Raw genomic sequence first — 20531 nt, 5'->3', positions numbered from 1 at the left:
CCAACCCCCACTCCCTCCACAAGCCCCTGCTAAATGCTGATGATCGTGAGGGAAAAAGGAGCCCCTGGGATGCATCTAGCAACACTCTAAGTCACTGGAGCAAAGAGATTGTGTGCAAAGATATACAACTTGGAAGGAAATGACACAAGAGATGCTCCTCAGATATTTCTTAAAAAAAAAAAACAATAAATAACCTAGAAAGTAAGGTTCCCCCCACCTAATTCCTTAACATCATCAGGCCTGAATCTCTTCTTTTAATCTCTCTCTGCCTCATATTTCAACTCTCTTGTTCCTCTAAGTTTCTGTTAAAATCATAGGACTTTGATGAGATCAGGGAATAACATCCTAATACTGGCTCATGTATTTAACGGTAACTGTTTTTTTTTTTAAGGGTAACTTCTAAGAGGTCCTCTTGGAAAGATCTCAATCAAAATGTACACCTCATAATTAAAGAGCTGAAAAGGATCTTCAAGTTCATCCTGTCCTCACACAACCAACAGTATCACCTGACTTGTATTTCACAGCTGCTTTCTTTTTGTGCTCTATTTCCTGTGAGTACGGTGCCCAGGAGAAGAATCTGGCCTCAACCAGAAAAGGACTCACATGCCATTTTGCCAAATAGAAGTCAACTGTATGAGAACACCTCATGCATTATCCCAGTGTAATAAAGCAGTCAAATAGAAGGGGAAGAAAAGTTATGATACCGGGTTGGAAAAGAGAAAAGCTCCCAGACACAACAGGACTAGGGTGGTCAGATCATGCCCAGCTGTGCAACACAGCTGTACCCTCAGCTTCTCAAGCCTTGCCTGAAAGTTAAATTCTCCATCAATATCCCTCTCTATTTGAGCTTGAGTAGAGAGAAACAGTCTATATCGTGCTGAAATATTTATTCCCAAAAGGAATCTGATTCTAAACAAGGGAAACATTTTCACATCTTTCAAAATACTGTAAGATGAAAATCTTTGGAGAATACTTTCTGGTGTGGTCAGGAGGGGCTTTTTGGTTTAGGATTTGGAGGATTAAATGAAATAAGGTATGCAAAGTCCTTACTCTGGTACCTGGCACAGAGAAAGGACTCCATAAACACAAGCTTCATTATTGTCACTACTATTATATTCCTCACTCCGAACCTACTTGTAAAAGAGATAATGCCATCGCCCCTCTAGGGATAAATGCTACTCAGCAACTGGCTTATGTGGCAGAGTTATACCGCCAGCCTGGGAACGCTAAGCTTCAGGATAGGCATGATACAACTAAACTTGATCCTAACACAACTTCCATATCCAGTATATTTGGTTCCTGACCAGTCCTATGAGGTGCAAGGGGCAAGAATGTATAGGACAAAAAAGCAGAGAAACATAAAAATCTCAATTCTTTGTTCTTCACGTGCTAAATCACAATGACTTCCAAAGGGCAATCTCCACCAGCTGACAGTACGTAGAAGGCATTATTTATCGCTCACAGGAAAGTTGGAGATCAGTGAGAGAGTCTTGGCTCTCCCCATGTGATTTATGAAGCATAGTTTTATTTAAGAGCCCAGAAAACAACTCTCATAAAATATAGTTATTGTCAGGCACCTGCTAATACATTCTGCAATCTTATAAATTACATTCTCTGGAAGCCAAGTTAGTTGTCAGTATTTTTAAATATCTAATATCTAAGTAAAAATAGATATCCTAAAGTTGAATCCATGCTTTCCAAATACAATGTCCAAATTTGGTCAATAAGTAACTGTTATCAACAATACAATCAATATTTTAAAGGAAAAGAACTTTCTTATTTGCCTATTCCTTATTGACTTCTGTTTCCTCCAGTTTTTCTCTGCATTTGTCTAGATCCTTTTGTAATATTTGGGCAAACACAGTTATTCAATTTCACAGTTACTGAGTCCTTGGGCTCATGATTTAACGTGTTTATTCAATATCAAGTAAAATGTCTGCTATGTGCCTTGAATGGTGTTACAAACCAAAACACAGACGTCGTAAGCTAATGGTTCTCAAACTTTAACACCAATTAGAATCACATGGAAGGCAGATCTCTGAGCTAAACTCCCAGAGTTTATAATTCAGTGGGCTTGTGATGAGTCCTGAGAATCTGTTTCTAACAAGTTTCTGGTGATGCTGATGCTGATGCTGTAGGTCTGGGGACCACACTTCGAGAACCACCACTCAAAGCAAAAGGAATATACTATTCAGCTACAGAGACAAATATACACGAATAATTATAAGGCAAAATGAAAGACACTAGATGTGTTACAGGTTCAAAGCAGGGGCATTTCTGAGGATTTGGAGAGGACAAATGAACTGGAGCTTGAAGGACAAGTGTAACACATTTCAATAGGAAATTACTGATAAGGAGATGGGGATGAAGAAAGAAGGGGACAGAACAAATGAATCTGATGATGCATGCAGGAAGAGCAAAGGCATGGAGAAGGGAAAGCATGAGGCATGATCAGAATAGACCACTTGGGGGCGCCTGGGTGGCTCAGTCGGTTAAGCATCCGACTTCAGCTCAGGTCACGATCTTGCAGTTCATGAGTTCAAGCCCCGCGTTGGGCTCTGTGCTAACAGCTCAGAGCCTGGAGCTGCTTCAGATTCTGTAACTCCCTCTCCCTCTACCCCTCCCCTGCTCATGCTCTGTCTCTGTCTCTCAAAAATAAATAAACGTTAAAAAAAAAAAAAAAAAAGAATAGACCCATTAGTCCAGTATGGGTGGACACAGAAGTCCTTGAAGGGTGTAGTGGAAGATGAAGCTGGAGAGGGCAGTCCCAGCCATTAGATACATCTTGAACGCTGTACTATTGGTTCCTTAGTCTGCAGGCCTATGATTCTTCAGCTGTGGCACGAGGACCTCAAGAGAAGGCACTATTGACATCTGGAACTGGGTAACTCTTTGAGGGGAGCTGTTACATTATTGTAGGATAATTAATAGCATTCCTGGCCTCTACTACTTGCCAATAATACTGGCAATCGAAAATGTCTTCAGACATTGTCAATGTCCCCAGGGGAATAAAATCCCCCACTTGCTCATTCAGAACCACTGCCCTAGAAGCACATGACAGGGGCCAAGGATATTTATAGGCCATGGGGTTAACATGGTGGTTCTTTCTAAAGGAGTTTTAATCAAAGGTAAGTCATTTAAAACATTATCTGATACTAAAATAAGAAAACTCGGGGTGCCTGGGTGGCTCAGTCAGTTAAGTGTCTGACTGTTGGTCCTGGCTCAGATCATGATCTCACAGTTTTGCAGGTTCAAGCCCTTCACAGAGCCTGTGTGGGATTCTCTCTCTCCCTCTCTCTCTGACCCTCCCCCTACTCACGCTGTCTCTCTCTCAAAAAGTAAACTTAATAAAGGAAAATTTTTAAATTGATTAAAATAAGAAAACAATTAAGAAGTAGAGAAGAATGTGAAATGTACATTCATATGAAAGCTAAGGGGCACCTGGGTGGCTCCATCGGTTAAGCATCTGACTTCTGCTCAGGTCATGATCTCATGGTCTATGGGTTTGAGCTCCACATTGGGTTCTATACTGACAGCTCAGAGCCTGGAGACAGCTTCAGATTCTGTGTCTCCCTCTTTCTCTCTGCCCCTCCCCCACTCATGCTCTGTCTCTCTCAAAAATAAATGTTAAACTTTTTTTAATTAAAAAAAAAAGAAAGCTAAAACATGAGACTGATTGAAAGTTGCACAATTGCATTGGAATATTGCAAATCTTAACAGGACCTCTGAAATGCTGCTGTCAGCACTGCCTTCTGAACCTTTGTAAAACTCAGGTTAGGAGTGGGTTCAACTCAATGTGTAGAGGAAAAGGCCAGGGGCCAGGACAGCAGGCTGTGTGTGAGTCCAGTCCCTAGCAATGGGATCTTGAACACATCGCATCACTTTTCTGCGCCCCAGTTTCCCAATCTGTACAATAAGTTTTTACTTAAGGCTCAAATGGTATATAACACGTGTGAGAAAGTATGCCACAAACCAAACAGTGCTATGCAAGTGGCAATCCATTTTTACATAACCCATGAAGTCATTATTTAGAAAAAGGGATCCTTAGAAATAGTTATCTAAAAATTTTAATACACTGATTACACCCAGAAATGTAACTCTTGGTATTCATTCCAAAGGATTTCTGTAAAAATCCTTTCAAACTAACACAAACAATGGCTCTTGCAGGTAACTTCCAAATCTGAAGAGTTGAGGAGACCACAAATATATATTCTGGGTTCTTTAGCTCAAACTATTTCCTCCCTAAATTAGGCAGCTCCAAAATCAAAAGCAACATAAATCCCAAAAAGAACTTCGATGAAGGAGCTGAAATATCATTAAACTGATTTGCAGCTTGGCTTCCCAAAAGCAATGAATTATTGTTTTACAAAGAAGTCAAAGATTATACAATGTATTTCAGAAGTTAAATAATAAAACTAGTGGCTTCATTAGGGTTGAGCTACTCTTAAGCTCATGGAATCAGAAATAGGGCTACTGTCCAATAGTCACTGAGAAGATTAACTACTTTTCCAAGGGAAGTGGGTTTTATGAACTAAGGCCTAAAATTTGGAAAATGGGAGTTATTCATTTTGCAAATAACTCACTAACATCATAAATTAATTAAACCAAGCAGCAAATATTTTCACAGATCAATGAGCTATTGCTAAAGGGTACAGTACAATTAAATTACAGCCTTAGTTAAATGTCATTGCTTTATCACAGTGGGCCTTTCAGGGTTGAGTCGTGTTAGCTAATTCAACTATTCAACCAGAAGCAGTTTTACTTCCAAAAATTCTAAGTATCAAACATCAATTCTGCTTGGCAGCTGGCCTTTATGTTCAGCTAATACTGCTTCTCTTCTGAGATTTACATGTACTATTTTTGAATGTGAAATAATACTTTTGTGGGGGTAGAGTGAATAAGAGTAAAAGGGCAAAGAAAATCATGCTAGGATATAAAAATCAGCTTCTTATGAGCAGCCCCAATCTAAGGATAATCTTCAGCCCCAACAGGGTGGCAGTGTTACCTCAAGCATGGGCAGTGACAATGACCAGATGGTCTGGCTTGTTTTTTCTCCTCTAGGCTGCTACCACATGCAACTCTATGTCACAGTCAAATTAAAACAAAACAAAACAAAAAAAAGGCAAAGCATATGCATGTGGGAATAAAGACACGTTGAGTCCCAGTTCAAAAAAACTCCATTACTCACATCACTGGGTCACACTGAGTGGCAGAGTACATCATTCAGCACCCTTGAACTCTTGAAGAATGCTCTCCTACTCCAATGACAACTAGGGGGACAGTAAATATTGCTCAGAACAAAAACCCCAGTGTGCCAGATCTTTCCTTTTGCCTAAATGGATCCACTTGTCATCCCATCATAAAAAGGCAGACACATTTCAACCTAGGATTGGCCAATGGAAGGCACAAGCAGAAGATCCAGCAGAAGAGCCCCCATCCCTCACCCAGATTTCTGCAAGATGGCTGTTTCTCTATCCAAGACCATTGCTCCTATTAAGTGGCCCTCTCCCACTACTGTCCCTTAAGGCCTCGGGGTGACAATAACTCCCTGTGGTGTTTCACCATCCTTTCCTGGTTTCCCTCAGTCTTGTTCATACCCTTGTAAACTGTTCTTTCCTTTAATTCTATTCGTTACCCTATTTGGGAGTGCTCTATACATATAGCCAGGACCCTGACTGATCTATCCACCAAAGCTCTTGCCACTATATTGCCCCACCTACAATTTCTCCCTTATCTTATTCTTCCCTAAACAAGAGACGATAAGCACACTAGACAAAGAAAAGATTAGGAAGTCCTCTCTCCCCTCCTCAGTGAAAAACACAGTGGAGCACTCTCCAAGAAAAGATAAAGAATCAAGCCCAACTCCTTACTCTTATTTGCCAAAAAAACCCCTAAATTAACAGCATTGGAAAATCACGTAATGAAGGAGTTTACCTGCATTGATTAGATCTGCATCAACTTCATTTTGTAGCGGATATGGACCCTGTCAAAGCACAAGTTCAATTAGTAAAAGAAGTTCTTCACTGAATCATACACTAACATTGTAATATAAATTACTTCTCTAAAAACGTTGGGAAATTACTATCAAAAGACTCGAGGTGAACCTTTTAAAAATAATTCCAATGTTTTCATGGCTGTTTCTTCTACTGATTAGTCTTTCCTACACTAATAACTGTGATAAACAAAAACTATTTCCTAAAAATTACCAAAGTTTGAAAGAAATGTTAAGCTATTAGAAATATAGGTCAGTAAAACAAAAAGTAATTATTTAGTACCTATTATGCAACCAATGTTATCCATAAATCTTCCTGGTAGTAATCAGTGACTATAAACAAAATGGCTGCCTACTGGACTGGAAGGATCTGGAGAGGCAAAGTTTCATATTTTTTGGTATACAGCATCTAACAACCCGAATTTGGAGTCCTAACCTTAGCTCTCACAACACCTAAGTTGTGAAGCTTTTATTTTTCCTTTGCCTGGTTACTCTCAATTTTGCTTTTTAATTTTGTATGTATTTTTACAAGGCACCTCTACATTACTTCAATCCGGTGAGTAGTTTCATAACATAATATATAGTAAACAAAAGATGAGGAAATAGAAATAGGGAAAAAAGGCACAAGACAGAACCAAAAATGAGGAAATTCTAACATACTTCCAAAAAGAGGGACCAAACATATATCATTTAAATAAACTGAAGTGGCAACTAATGTTTTAGGACTATGTAAATTTTCCTTCAAACATTGACTATTGGTAAGATACACCTTGTCTTCAAAATGAGAGAACTGGTCACTCTATAAATAATCACATTTTGAAGACATGTGAGTCTTTGATGGTAATATGAATCTGCTTTTATTCAGACTCATGTAAGTTTTGTGCTTTTGAAATTGGTCAAGATTACTGCCTCGATCATGTCAACCGTATGCTCATGATCATTATTCATGTTTTAAAGACTGGATATACATCTTACGTATGGACAGTTTTTATTGCACTAACAGTTAAGATCTACTGAGAACAGAAGATTAAAAATCTTATAAATCGGCCAAACTATAAATAACCTCTGCCACAGTTAATATTATTTTTAAAAAAATGTCATCCAGGAAGCAAAAGTATTTCTTAATATAATATTGAATAAAAAGTATGCACGAATTCTATGAGAATATTGAGCTCATCTGGAAGATTAATCTTGAGGAAGAGAAAAATTCTTCCCTTTCGAACAACCTGACCTTGAAATGACAATTAGGTGAGAGGAATTTTTGAAATTCATCAACTGTCAAAAAATGTCCCTGTTCCTCAAGTAAAAACCTTACTTTTCAGTTACTCATCCAGAATCTTATTGATCATTATAATAATACAGAATTTTTAATGACCTTCATTATCTTGTCCAACCACACAAAAGTTAGAAATAGTTATCTAAACTGGACACTGTGAGGTCTCTCTGAGGCAGGTACACTAGGGGAGGTAGACAATGACAAGCTAACATAAGAGGAGCAGTCAGAAAGCTCACATAGTCAGGGAACTACCATCTCCTACATGAAATACAACACTACATGCTCACAATTACCGCTGTTTTATGGGGGGAAATATTTTATTATGATGTTAAAAATATAAAAAATAAGGTGGGGAACTTTAAGCTAACAACTCTCAGAAGATTTCATTGTATAGACTACTTCACTCTCCATCGAGACTGGATAAAGAAAACTTTAATTTTGGTCTTACCAAACCCAGGATTCCATTTTCACTTTGCAGATGAACTGTGATATTTGGGCTGATAAAGTTGCTGGCCAGAAGCGGGATTCCTATGCCCAAATTAGCTGAGGAAAAAAGATGTTAAGGTCCACTGCAAAACAGGTAAAGAGATTATGCCACAAATCTCCTACATATATAAATCTGAACTTCTCAATTCTAAAGGCACTTGCTCTGAATATAATCACTGACTACATTCTCCCATCATCCTTGAGGCACTATTTTCTAATTTTTTTTTTTTTTACGTTTATTCATTTTTGAGACAGAGAGAGACAGAGCATGAATCGGGGAAGGTCAGAGAGAGAGGGAGACACAGAATCCGAAACAGGCTCCAGGCGCTGAGCTGTCAGCACAGAGCCCGACGCGGGGCTCGAACTCACAGACCGCGAGATCATGACCTGAGCCGAAGTCGGACGCCCAACCGACTGAGCCACCCAGGCGCCCCTCTAATTTTTTAAAAAAAGAAAATTTCTAATTTCAATAACATTAATATGCTTTCCCATAAAGATAACAAAGTAGTGGCTTCAGAAGACTAGCCAAGAGGTCATTTTTATTGTAAGGCATATTTTATATTCATTAATGTGCTTAGCAAACTTGAACTGATGTTATTACTACTTATTATGACTGATATATTATTAAACATGGCTTGACCTTTGTTTAAAAGCAATTTTCACTATTTAAAACTCCAACTAAAAATAATGATTTAATATTCTCAAAAAAGGCTATCATTTTTAAACTAAAAAGAAGTTTTCTGACAATACCAATGTCTGCCCAAAACTGTAACTATTCCTTTGGGTCACTGAGATAACATTCATTGGTAAGTGAATCTTCTCTAGGACATAAAGGAAGGGGGAGGCGTGTAAGTTTTAGCGAATATAATTGAGACCATATAAAGAGTAGCTGAGTGTTGAATCTTCTTCCTCAAACGACCAAAACTGGGTCCTGATTTGTATGTGATGGTGTAGATTTAATCTTGCCTCTCAACACAAGCAGGCTCCTCAGATCAGAGATACACACACTCTGCCTGAACTGCTGTCCATGCTCTCCTCGACCACCACACGCAAGCCAGAATTAGTGCAGAGGATGACAGCACTCTGATGAGATTCCAGTAACAGTGAGATCTTTGTGAATCAGAGCCGGAAAAAATAAAGTTTGTATGTGCTGCCGTGTTACAGACTGCGAGGGGGGCAGGATGACTCCATGAACCAGGTCACTGCTCACAGACACAGGAAATCGATGAAGCTATGACAATAGCTACTTAACTCATCTACAAATCACAAGCTAGCATAGTTTGTACTTTATTTCTCACAGTGATGTACAGACCACATTGAGATATTATTTCCATTAGGAGTGAGTATTTTCAGATAAGGGCAACCTACATTACAATGCTTCTACGTAAATGCTTTCATTGTATTCTATAATTTTTTCCGAATGTGACACAGGAGGAGTATTCTTCAATACTTTTTAGTGGGTCAAATGCCAGGGGTAAAGAGGTCTATGTACTCTGGGTTGAGAAAGAGCAGATGATATGGGAAGACCATTTATATGAACTGACTTGCAAATATTTTTCATAGGTAATAGAGTAATGGTGAATAAAGAACACCTAGAAGCCATTAGTATCCAAAATTAGTGTTATCATACAGTAAGTATTTAAATATCAATGGGTAACCAAATGGCTGGAGAGGAGAAGAAATCCCAGGGCCTATGGGGCGCCTGGGTGGCTTGGTCGGTTAAGCTCAGGTCATGATCTCATGGCTCAGGTCATGATCTCACGGTCCATGAGTTCAAGCCCCGCGTCGGGCTCTGTGCTGACCGCTCAGAGCCTGCAGCCTGTTTCAGATTCTGTGTCTCCCTCTCTCTCTGCCCCTCCCCTGTTCATGCTCTGTCTCTGTCTCAAAAATAAATAAACGTTAAAAAAAAAAAAATTAAAAAAAAAAAAAAAGAAAGAAAGAAATCCCAGGGCCTAGCTTTTACCTGCTAAGTTAACTTGGTTGGCTCTATATCCTGCTGATAGAGGAGCTGAAAAGGAGGCACTATTATATTCCACTCTCCTATGTGAACTCTCACCATAACACAGGGCATAAACTGGAAAACAGAGAAAAATGAGGTGGTTGGGGTAAAAAGAAAGTTTTCCCAGTCAGTATCAGTCTGAAAGATGATATTCATGGACAGGGAAGCTCGCAGAATGTAGACTCTTGTCATGTTTCTAGTTCCTCCTGTCCTAGGCCTTTAAATAAGGCCATTCAACAAATACTAATTTTATCAAACACTATTTGTATTTATATGCATTACTTGTTATATGAATTATATAGTTCAATGTTTGATGTACTGAAAACTAGCAAAATGGTGAAGAGGCTCTCACATCCAAAATATGAATAATAAGGGACACCTGGGTGGCTCAATCAGTTGAGTATCCAACTTCAGCTCAGGTCATGATCTTGTGGTTTGTGGGTTCAAGCCCCATGTAGGGCTCTGTGCTGACAGCTCAAAGCCTGAAATCTGCTTTGGATTCTGTGTCTCCCTCTCTCTCTGCCCCTCCCCTGCTTGCACTCTCGCTCTCTCTCTCTCTCTCTCTCAAAAATAAACATCAAGAAAATTTTTTTAATCTGAATAATAATTGTACTACATTATCTCAACCTATCTCTTTTTTTGACAAAGTATCTAAAGCAGAATTTGTACTGTCCATTGAATACCCTTACAAAGCATTAGACATAAAAGGGTACGCTCATGGGATCTTTGCAAAGGAAACAAGCGGTTGTTAAGAAGTTGAATCTTATGTTTCAATGAGTATGCAAATGTCAGAACACAGAAAAAGTAAATAGCACTGTTATAACTAGTACTTCAGAGATTTGAAACCTTCATCTTGGGTAATCTCTTTTCCCAATAACCTTTAGCCAAATGCCAAATTGTACTGAAATCCATTGTATATTAGAAAAAAGCTAAGCAAATTTTAGTTGCCATTTTGCTTTAAGAAGGCAAACAGATCATAATTCTAATTTCATATACCTTGATATCTTTAGGTTATATGCCACATTTTGTAAAAATTTATCCATTGTTTTTAAAAATTACAATGGACTAGAAAACAATCACTATGTAGGAGGCCTAGGCACGTGATGAATATAGAAAAAGTGAGGGAGGTGCTCCTGAGTGGATCAGTTGGTTAAAGGTCTGACTCTTGGTTTCAGCTCAGGTCATGATCTCATGGTTCATGGGTTCCAGCCCCACCTTGGGCTCTGTGCTAACAGCACTGAGCCTACTTGGGATTTTCTCTCTCCCTCTCTCCATCCCTCACCTGCACACGTGCACTCTCTCTCTCTCCCTTTATTTCAAAATAAAAAAATAAACATTAAAAGCAATTTTAAAAAAAGACAAGAAAAAGTGAAGGCTAGGTCTCTGCCCAGTTCCAGAAAGATAAAGGATACCATACATGCCATCTTCAAATTCAAGAGCTGCCCGCTTGATGATACGTTCCCTTACATTATCTCCAGGTTTACCGGATTTGGCTTTTACATCTTCCTCTTTCCGGACTGATAAACGCTTTAAAATAAACAGAAATTATTCATGATTGAGGTATACCCTGTATTTTATCACTGCCGAAATCTAAAATTTTACTGGAAAAAAACGTAGGTCTCTTCCCTTTACTAAAACTATGAGGCAAATCTACAACAGAGAGTTTTGTTTTTTTTTTAAAGAATAACATGGGTGGTATTTGATGACAGAAATAATTTTTTAGAAAGTGAAAGAGGCCAGATCTGTTTGAAGAGAAAGATGTAGCTGTTCTGTCTTTTTGAAGCAAGTAATCCCTCTGTTGCCATCACACTGACTGCTACTACTATTAGTCTTAAGACTTCTACAACTGAATTCTTCTCAGGTGCTCAAGGATTGAGCCAGAGCAAAGAACAAGGAACAGACCTTGGGACTCTGTTTTTGCCGGGCTGTCAGAATGTGTTTACCAGGTGTCGCTATTGCCAATTGCGTATTTCCACCTGAAGAGTCTGGACTGGTTTTGCTACAAGCGCATCACAGAAATCATAAAAATCTCCAAAAACCAGCCAGGAAACTATTTCCATTACTAAATCTTCTTGACATAGACTCTGGTTGCTATTTGCAAATGTCCCACATCCTCTCTTCTTAGTCCCTTGAACTTAGTTTTAGATTGCAAAATGTCTTTCTGTTTGATGCAAGGTAGAGGGTATCTCTGATTCCCCAGTATCTCCCACTGCATGCCTATTCTGTTGCTGACCCCTAGATAATTATGAATTTTGATACCAATTTTGGTCCAGCTGAGTATTCTTCATGCTCTCAGTAGCCTTAGAACATCTCCAATGCCCCTGATGCCTACCCCTTGCCATGATCTCATATCCAGCAGCTGCCCAGAGCCCAACACTGAGGGGAATGACTTTCTGGACTTTATACACTGCAAAACAACTTTAAGATTGATAGACATTTCTGAATAATCAAACACTAAGAGTCCAGCAGGGCTAAAGCCTTCCCTACCCTGTAGAACAGCCAGCCAAAACTATGCAGTGTAATAAATTAGGACAGTTACAGAAGCCTGGAAGACACAGCCTAGAGAATCATGTAACTTGGTGATACACACTTTCGTAAACACAAGGCACTAATGGGCTGGACAATAACATAGATGATCATGTCCCCTTAGGATGGACACATGCGAAGCTCCTACTAAGATCCAAAGCAGGACTTTCCATTCAGCTTTAATTTCCTATCATCTGGAATGGCCCCAGGGGCACATAATCTCTGATAATCAGATTCATAAATTCTAACAAAGAAACTAATGCAATTACCTCAATCCTTTTCTCATATTTTTCTCCCTTTATAAGGCGATGTACATAAATCTTAGGAATATGGATGTCTTCTGGGGCAAATGATCCAATATCCACAATTTCTTCAACCTAGGCCAAGAGAAAATAAATTAATTAGTGAGAGCTTAAACTGAAAAATTTTTCATTTTGAAAAAAGTCCATGCATCTGTATCTTCAACTTAGGTTGGATATACAATGTAAAATACACATACACACACATGTGTATGTATGTAGATGTGCGTGCATATATATGTGTGTATGTATGTAAAAGAGAACATATATGTATACACATACATATATATGCATGTATACAAAAGAGAGAGAATACACTACACACAGACACTTCTGGACCCACAAAAAAGAAGAAATTCAAATACATGTGTCTGAACATAAAATACAGAACATAAAGCTCCAGAACTTAGTCTCTGCCTAAAAGAGCCTCAGTTACAAAGTTGTCAAATGGTTTCCCAGTACAGCTGCTTGAACTTTCACAAATTGCAGCTCAACTATGGAAAACTTGAAAGCACATCCCTTAAACCCTGATTTTCAAAATTAATGGGAGATTTATCATATCAAAGACAAAAATCTGTAACAACATCTGCTTGGTCAATTGAAAAGCTTTTTAAATACAGATACAAATGCTATCTGTAACAGTTTTTAATTATTTGTTATTAGCATCCTAGGATCGTGATAGAACTGCAATTGCTGAAATAATTTTACTTAAAGACAGATCATTAATTTCAATATGGAAATTCAAAAAGGAAAATATTAACTAATGACTAGAAATGCTCAATGTGATTAGAATTAGTCATTTACAGAGCAAAAGGGCATTATATAGCAGCATGGAATGCTCCTAGTTAGTCTGCTACTTTATAATTCATTTTAAAAAGGACAAATGAAGGGCAAATTGTATACACTGTATATTAACTAATTTGACAATAAACTGTATTTAGAAAAAATAAAAATAAATAAACATTAAAAAAATAGATGTCAGCTGGGGGAAAAAAAGGACAAATGAAACAGTATCTTTACGTCAACATAAAAAGAACCTCAGAATAACCACGATCAAGAAAAACTAAGGTCAAACTAAGGTCAATGTTGTTGGGGTCAAAGAACTATCTTTCTGGTGCCAAGAAAAAATATTACCTTGAAGACTGTTGGGTGCTCAGTTAGTAGATGTCATATCCAAAGCAAAGAACGATTTCCTTAAATGAACTAACTTGCGCAAAGTGACCTGTATGAAACGTGCCTCCTGAACTAAGAACTGAACTCTCCAGAGGTCTTTGAGGTCAAGTAGCACTCTTTATGCTATTCTACCCTGTATGCCCACGCCACACTCCTCCTCCAATGAAAGCATACCAGGAATCACAAGAATCATTTTGGTTATTATGCACTGCTCCCAAATAGCTGAGAAAAACAGAACGTGGTAGATAAAAGCTACCTTTAATGATAATTAGAAGGATCTTAATGAAAATCAAACAAAAACTCCAAGGAGGAGTCAATATACATATGGGCATCCAAGCTGAAATAATGGGTAGAGATGCACAACTGCATTCATCTGAAAATGAGTTAGAGGGAGGCTAGGGGACTCCCCATCACTGTTATCTGTACCTTCCCTCAAAAACTTCTCTATGCTCCAGTAGTTCCCACTCAGGGTGGTGACTAGGTAAAGAGGAGTAGATACCGGAAATGCAGAGCAGCTAAGCATTATGCAACTTCTTCAAGTACTTGGAACTTTTAGCCGTTAGGGCTAATTCACATCTTTACACTTATTCAATTCAAGCCTTCAAAGAGTTTCGGGACTTAAACAATTTTTTTATACATTAACCCATTAACCCTGAGGATATATATGAGGACTTAGTATTCAATAAAATATTGGCCATACCACTTGTTACAATAAGAATGAGCTGGAAACAACCTAAATCGTCAACAACAGGATAACGGTAAAATATATAGGGTACATCCACATGATATATCAATATTATGCTTTCATAATACTTAATGACATGTCATAAGTTAATGTTTCATAAAAAGTAAGATTTTGTATAAATAACTATTTAAAGATATGCTCTTTGGCATAATTGTCTCTCTACCCACAAAAAACAGAAAGGAAATACACAGAAATGTTAATAATTATTATCTGAGTAACAGTACAAGTTATTTCTTTTCATTTTATTTTGATAATCAAGGGGTGAAAAACTTAGTTTTTTAAAGATACAATGGACACTAAGTAATTAGTTTCCCAAACCAGAGAATACATAAATGGAGGATGTCATAAATTCCTTAATTAGTTAGACATGTACCAAAAGGACACATTAAAAAAAAAAAAAAAAACAAAAACCAGGGAGACTCAAAAAACAAAAACAAAACAAAACTGTGATTTCTAAACTCTAAAAGCACTTATAACTTTATGAAATGAATTAAGGAAACTCTTTTGTCTACTTTTTTAAAGATAATGCCAATTATTCTCCACAGCTAATGCTGTTCCAAAAGTCCAGACCCTCATATCTTGTGCTTGAATTATTGTAGCAGCTTCCTAATTGGTCTCCCAGCCTTTATCCTTCAGCAGGAACAAGAAACGTAAAGGAAAATATAACACTTATCACTTAAGCTAGAAATGCTGATGGGAACCAGTCACTTTTCTTCTGATTCCAATAAAGAAAGTTTTGACAAAAAAACATCAAGGTAAGACAAAGTTTCTTTACCAAGGGTAACGACATCATGACTTTCACAACAAATAGGATGAAAGAACGTGTTCTGGTAAAACAACTGATGAAAAGCAGGAATCTGGTTGAGTGTCATCAGTTCTATGCTTTGTCATCCTAATAGAAGTGATTTTCATATTGTAGAAAATGCAAGTACAACATTTGTCAAAACAATATCAACACTCCACAGTACTGAAAATTTCTATACAAAACTCAAAGCTTTCTTAGAGTTGGTTAGCAGAGTTAATAGCAAAGGAAGAAAATATTTGAAGTACAAACCAAAAGAAGAAAACATATGTTTTCAGACAATCTGTGAAAAGAGTTTTAAAAAACTGAAGAGGCAGAACTATCTTAATGCTAGCTATCGAAGGGACTGAAGCCTTCTGTGCAGGCTTTGTGTGATTTTGAGAAAGAACAGTAAGGAAGAACCAAAGTGGGGGAAACAAGTCCAGTGAGATCAGGTGATAACATAAGAGCTAAAAGAAATCTGAAAAGAAAGAGATGAATAAAATGAGGCTGTAAAGAAAAAAAGTAAAAAGCTCACAAGAACACTCACTAACAATGGCAGAAATGTTCCTCCTGAAATCAGAAGTGGGGAAGACAGAAAATAAAGAACAAAGAAAAAGTCTCAGTGCAAAGCAGTGAGCATATTTAAGTTTAAATATGCTCAAGATGGAGGAAAGGTAGTTAAGAACAACCCAGACCTCTGGCTGGCGCTAAGCATAGTTCTTAGGCAGCACCATCTGGTTCATCTAGAAACCCAGACACTTGAGGCTCTCTAATTAGTACATGTCTTCAGTCATTAGCAGGAAAATAGAGGCTAGGAAATGTTAATTATTATTGATTTGAACTTTGTTTTAAAAGGTTGCTTTCTCTGCCCTATACCCTTTCTACTTTATAATTCTGAAAACTTTTATTTTAAAGCTCAGACAAGGATAAGAACTCATCCTTGGGTGACAATGTCTTTGTTTTCACTTGGCAAATATTACTTATATCTCAGGTAAGGGAACAGAGGAGCTACAAGGCAATAACTTTCTCATGTATTTATTTTATTTTAGTGGCAACCTGAATCTGTGACAGCCACAAAAAAATTGGGCCCTACGCTGCAAACCTCACAGTGATACTAGGTGAGGGCTGTTTGATACTAGGTGAGGGCTGAAGGGGAGGGATCACACTGAAGGTGTTTTTCTGGAGTCATTTTAACTTTCAAAACAGGTTAGGATGAATTTCTTCTGGCAAGAAAGAAAAAAAGCCAACAACAACAAGCATTAATGTCTAGAATCATGAAAAACACGAAGTGATCCCAAATTAGGAAAACCTGTGGAAGACTAGAAAAATGGAAGAGGGAGGCAATGAGCCATAAGAGAAAACATTACAAGTTAGATGCAGAGGTGCTCTGGATGTCTCTGGGTCAGATGAAGAGAAAATGTGGAGAAAAAGGGAGGTACTTCCCTTTTTTTTATGCAGGGCATACTTCCCAAGAATCCAAAGGAGCAAATCAAACAAACAAACAAAAACAATTAAAAAAAAAAAACAATTAAAAAATCCAAAGGAGCAAGAAGGTGCATATTGTATTAAGCTTCATGCTAATAGATGATAAGATTAGTACAAAAAATATAAGATAAAATGGCATGGAAGCTAAAAGGACCTGGAACAAATTACAAATGGTCTTAGATATCTATATATAAATGCACAGACTGAAAAGATGAGTAGCTAGGCTATTAATGAATTTTCAACCTTAATGACAGTGGTAAATATGATTGTGCAGCCATGACTGAAACCTTGTTGACTGAATCTCATACCAATAGATACTCTTCAATGCCCAGTGAAAATAAGCTCACAGAACATGTTATGTCAAGAAAAATATGCACATGCCTGGGAAGCCACAGACCTAGTGATGAAATGTGGTATATTTACTGTGAGTTTAAAAAGATATAGAATATCGCACTAATGGCCATATAATCACAGTGTTCTCCAAACTAAAGATGTAGAGGATGTATTTTTAGTAGGAATGTCAAAACTGGCTCAGAAATAAGACAGTCATATCATGAGAGACACTAATTATTTGAATATCTCTGATCATCACATTCCTCTGAAAATTTCTATAATGCCTTCTGACAAGTTCTGTATTTTAGAATGAACAAGTGAGAGAAATCATGATTCTGAACCTCTACCAGATAAGGGTAACGAATAAGGATAAGCTTGGTAAAGTAGAAATGATGGAATCCCTGAGAGAAAGTGACAATGTAAAATTGGAATTTGCGGTGGCCTGGGAAGTGAATCCTGGACATAAGCAGAAATGTGTCCTGGTCTTTGAAGAAAAGCAGACTGGAAAAAGTTGAGAGGAAAAAAAAAAGCAGAATCAAGTGGTCAGAAACTCTAGAAGACAAAGAGACTTATGAGGCTTTTGAAACCCCCATTCTGATAATACAAAAACGGATCGCCTTGATAATGAAGAGAACAGCATATAAAGAAGAGTGTAAGAGGTATAACATGGCTAGATATGTGTTTCCTCATATCTTACAAGGGCTCATACAAAAGAGAGACCAGTGTGGTCTAGAGCAATGGGAGTCACATGAAACTTTGAGAGGTGTGTCAAAAGGTACAAATCGGAATGAAACGAGTCATGTCCAAAATGTTACAGATGATGAAAGTGGTTTCTGGGATGATTTTGCTGTTGCTGATGGAGAATTCAGAAATGATAATCACCACTGCTTGAGAGACGACAGAAAAAAAGTGCCGTAGTTCAATTCCATTTTGCTCCTGACTTCCCCAGTAAGGAGAAGGAAAGGGCAGTACTAACAGGGCTAAGGAGGAATTGAATTCCAAGAAGAGATAGATAGATAGATTCTCTGAACTAATACTAGGCTGCAGACTCACAAAAATTATAACCCAGGATTCTTAAAGGGCCTGAAAATATGGGCAGAGAATTACAGCCAAGTGAAAAATGGTAGCAGTGTCAGCAGGTGGAGAGAAGCATATAGACTTCTTTCCGAAAGAGGGGCTCAATTCACAACAGTATTCCAAAATGGATTATTGCACAGATAGTCTGTAAGGTCATTAAACAGAGAAAAGACTATTGTGAGACAGCAGTACAAGTTCCCCCCAGACCACACCATGCAGAATGAACTTCATTAACTTGCAGATCAGGCTAGCACACTGGAGAGGAGAAAAGCAGAGTGTGATTTCACAAAGAACCTAACCAAGTTCGTCACAAAAGTTTTATAGACTCAGCAGGGAAATAGGACTTGGATACATTCACTTAAAATCAACAAATACGAATTAAGCACATACTAGATACAGCAATGAAGAAAATAGATAGGAAGCCTGCTTTGATGTGCAAATAGTAGAGAAGTACTTGAAGAGTCACAGAAGTATTTGCCGGCCTGAGAAATCCTTAGACATCTCTAATGCTGTAGTTTTAACTCTGGGGGAAATGTGTAGTTCTTTATGAATCCAATGAAAGCCACACAAACTACAAAATCCTTCATGAGATTTCAGGTGTTTGGTCCATAAACACCACCCTCCCGGCCCCTGCTCCTACTCTTCAGTGTCAGCTAGACCCCAGATCAGAAGAGAAGCCCTAATCTAATGGGCTGAGGTCTTTGGTCCTATCCTGTTCAACATCTTTATCAAGGCCTTCACAATGAAAACACGGAGCACATTCTGAGTCCACTGTGGTAAGAGGAAAGGGTCTGGGTGCAACAGGCAATTCTGAACAGATACAATTCCATCTCTGTAAGAGAAGACAATCTCAGGCTTAGGACTTCCAAGTATGTTGCAAAAGTCTGGGTGAGAAAAACAATATTCAAGGGGTCCAAACATTCTTTTTTAAAAATTTATTTAATGTTTATTTACTTTTGAGAGACAGAGCATGAGCAGGGGAGGGGCAGAGAAAGAGTTCCGACAGAGAATCTGAAGCAGGCTCCAGGTTCTGAGATGTCAGTACAGAGCCCGATGCGGGGCTCAAACTCACAAACGAGGAGATCATGGCCTGAGCTGAACCGACTGAGCCACTCAGGCACCCCGTTTGTTGTGGGTTTTTTTGTTTTTTGTTTTTTTTTAATGTTCAAGGGGGTCCAAACATTCTTAATGCTCCAAGGAGAGTCTCCCCTGGGGCAAACCAATAGCTTTACACCATAGTTACAAAGAGTCAGTTTCTCCCTCTTATAATCAAATGAGTTCTTTCTTGCAATTAAAACACAATGCCTAAGATAAAATTCTGTCTAGTTTTCATAGTAAGAATAGTTGTAGTCCGCCTGATCTGATTAGTTTCTTTTATATGGTATGTACTATATTTTTACTTGACATCTTGTACTCATTCATGTTTGCCATGACAGTATGATTTTTCAGTCCAATTCCACCTCCATTTTAAAGCCCTACCATTGCTTTTCTTTCTTCTTATAGCTGTGCTTTTTTTTGTTGTTGTTTTGTTTTTTTTTTTTTTAACGTAGGCTCCACATCCAGTTGGAGCCCAACCCGGGGCTTGAGCTCACAACCCTGAGATCAAAACCTAAAATGAGATCAAGAGTCACATGCTTAGTTGACTGAGCCACCCAGGTGCCCCTAGCACCTTTTTAATTGATGTTATGTTTGTATATATTCTGTGTCTTCTAAGCTACTTTATTATCATTTCTAGAACACAATGGGTAAAAATTAAACAGTGCATTGATCAAATTGGGGAATGATACAAGGCCAGAAAAAAGAGCTGATACTATTAAGATAGAAAATGGTCTCTACTGGTTAGGAAAATAAAAAATGATATTCAGCAGGGTACAAATGTTGCAAAAGAATACCTGGTCTAATAATTGTTTGAAGAGGAAATATAAAAGGGCTTACCTAAGCACAGGCACAAAGACTATACCCAAAAAACCCAGAAGAATCTTCCTTTCTCCCCTTGCTGTCCAACCTCAGAGCTCATAACCACCTTCAACCTGATGTCCCTCATTGCAAAACAAAAACAATCCTTCCTCTCTATGATGTCTCATTTGAAACATGGGATGAGAAGGAAAACAGGTGTAGCAGCTTGAACTTTTTAGAAGAAGAACTTTTTAGAAGAAGATTAATTTACTAAAACTATGATTAGCAGCAAAATATGCCATATTGATCCAAAAAAAGTAGTAATATTACTTTCTTCATGAACTATCCCAATAGTTTTTGAAATGGAGAAGACTATTTTTTTTTAAATTTATTATTTTTTTAAAGGTTTATTTATTTTTGAGAGAGACAGAATGTGAATGGGGAAGGGGCAGAGAGAGAT

At 37.9% G+C, this 20531-nt stretch overlaps 1 protein-coding gene across 1 annotated transcript in view; it reads right to left on the bottom strand.

Moving 5' to 3' along the window:
* OXCT1 (3-oxoacid CoA-transferase 1) overlaps positions 1–20531 on the bottom strand; it is a 135701-nt gene that overhangs the window by 59455 nt on the left and 55715 nt on the right. Inside the window, exons 8-11 of the mRNA XM_015067560.3 lie at positions 12549–12656; positions 11166–11280; positions 7717–7811; positions 5935–5983 (exon numbers count right to left, since the gene is read on the bottom strand). Coding sequence (XP_014923046.2) covers positions 5935–5983; positions 7717–7811; positions 11166–11280; positions 12549–12656 — 367 coding nt within the window. The remainder of the gene's footprint in view (positions 1–5934; positions 5984–7716; positions 7812–11165; positions 11281–12548; positions 12657–20531) is intronic.

This window comes from Acinonyx jubatus, chromosome A1 (genome assembly GCF_027475565.1).
Source record: "Acinonyx jubatus isolate Ajub_Pintada_27869175 chromosome A1, VMU_Ajub_asm_v1.0, whole genome shotgun sequence".
Classification (NCBI taxonomy): Eukaryota; Metazoa; Chordata; class Mammalia; order Carnivora; family Felidae; genus Acinonyx; species Acinonyx jubatus.
This window is presented reverse-complemented; position numbering and strand designations above follow the sequence as displayed.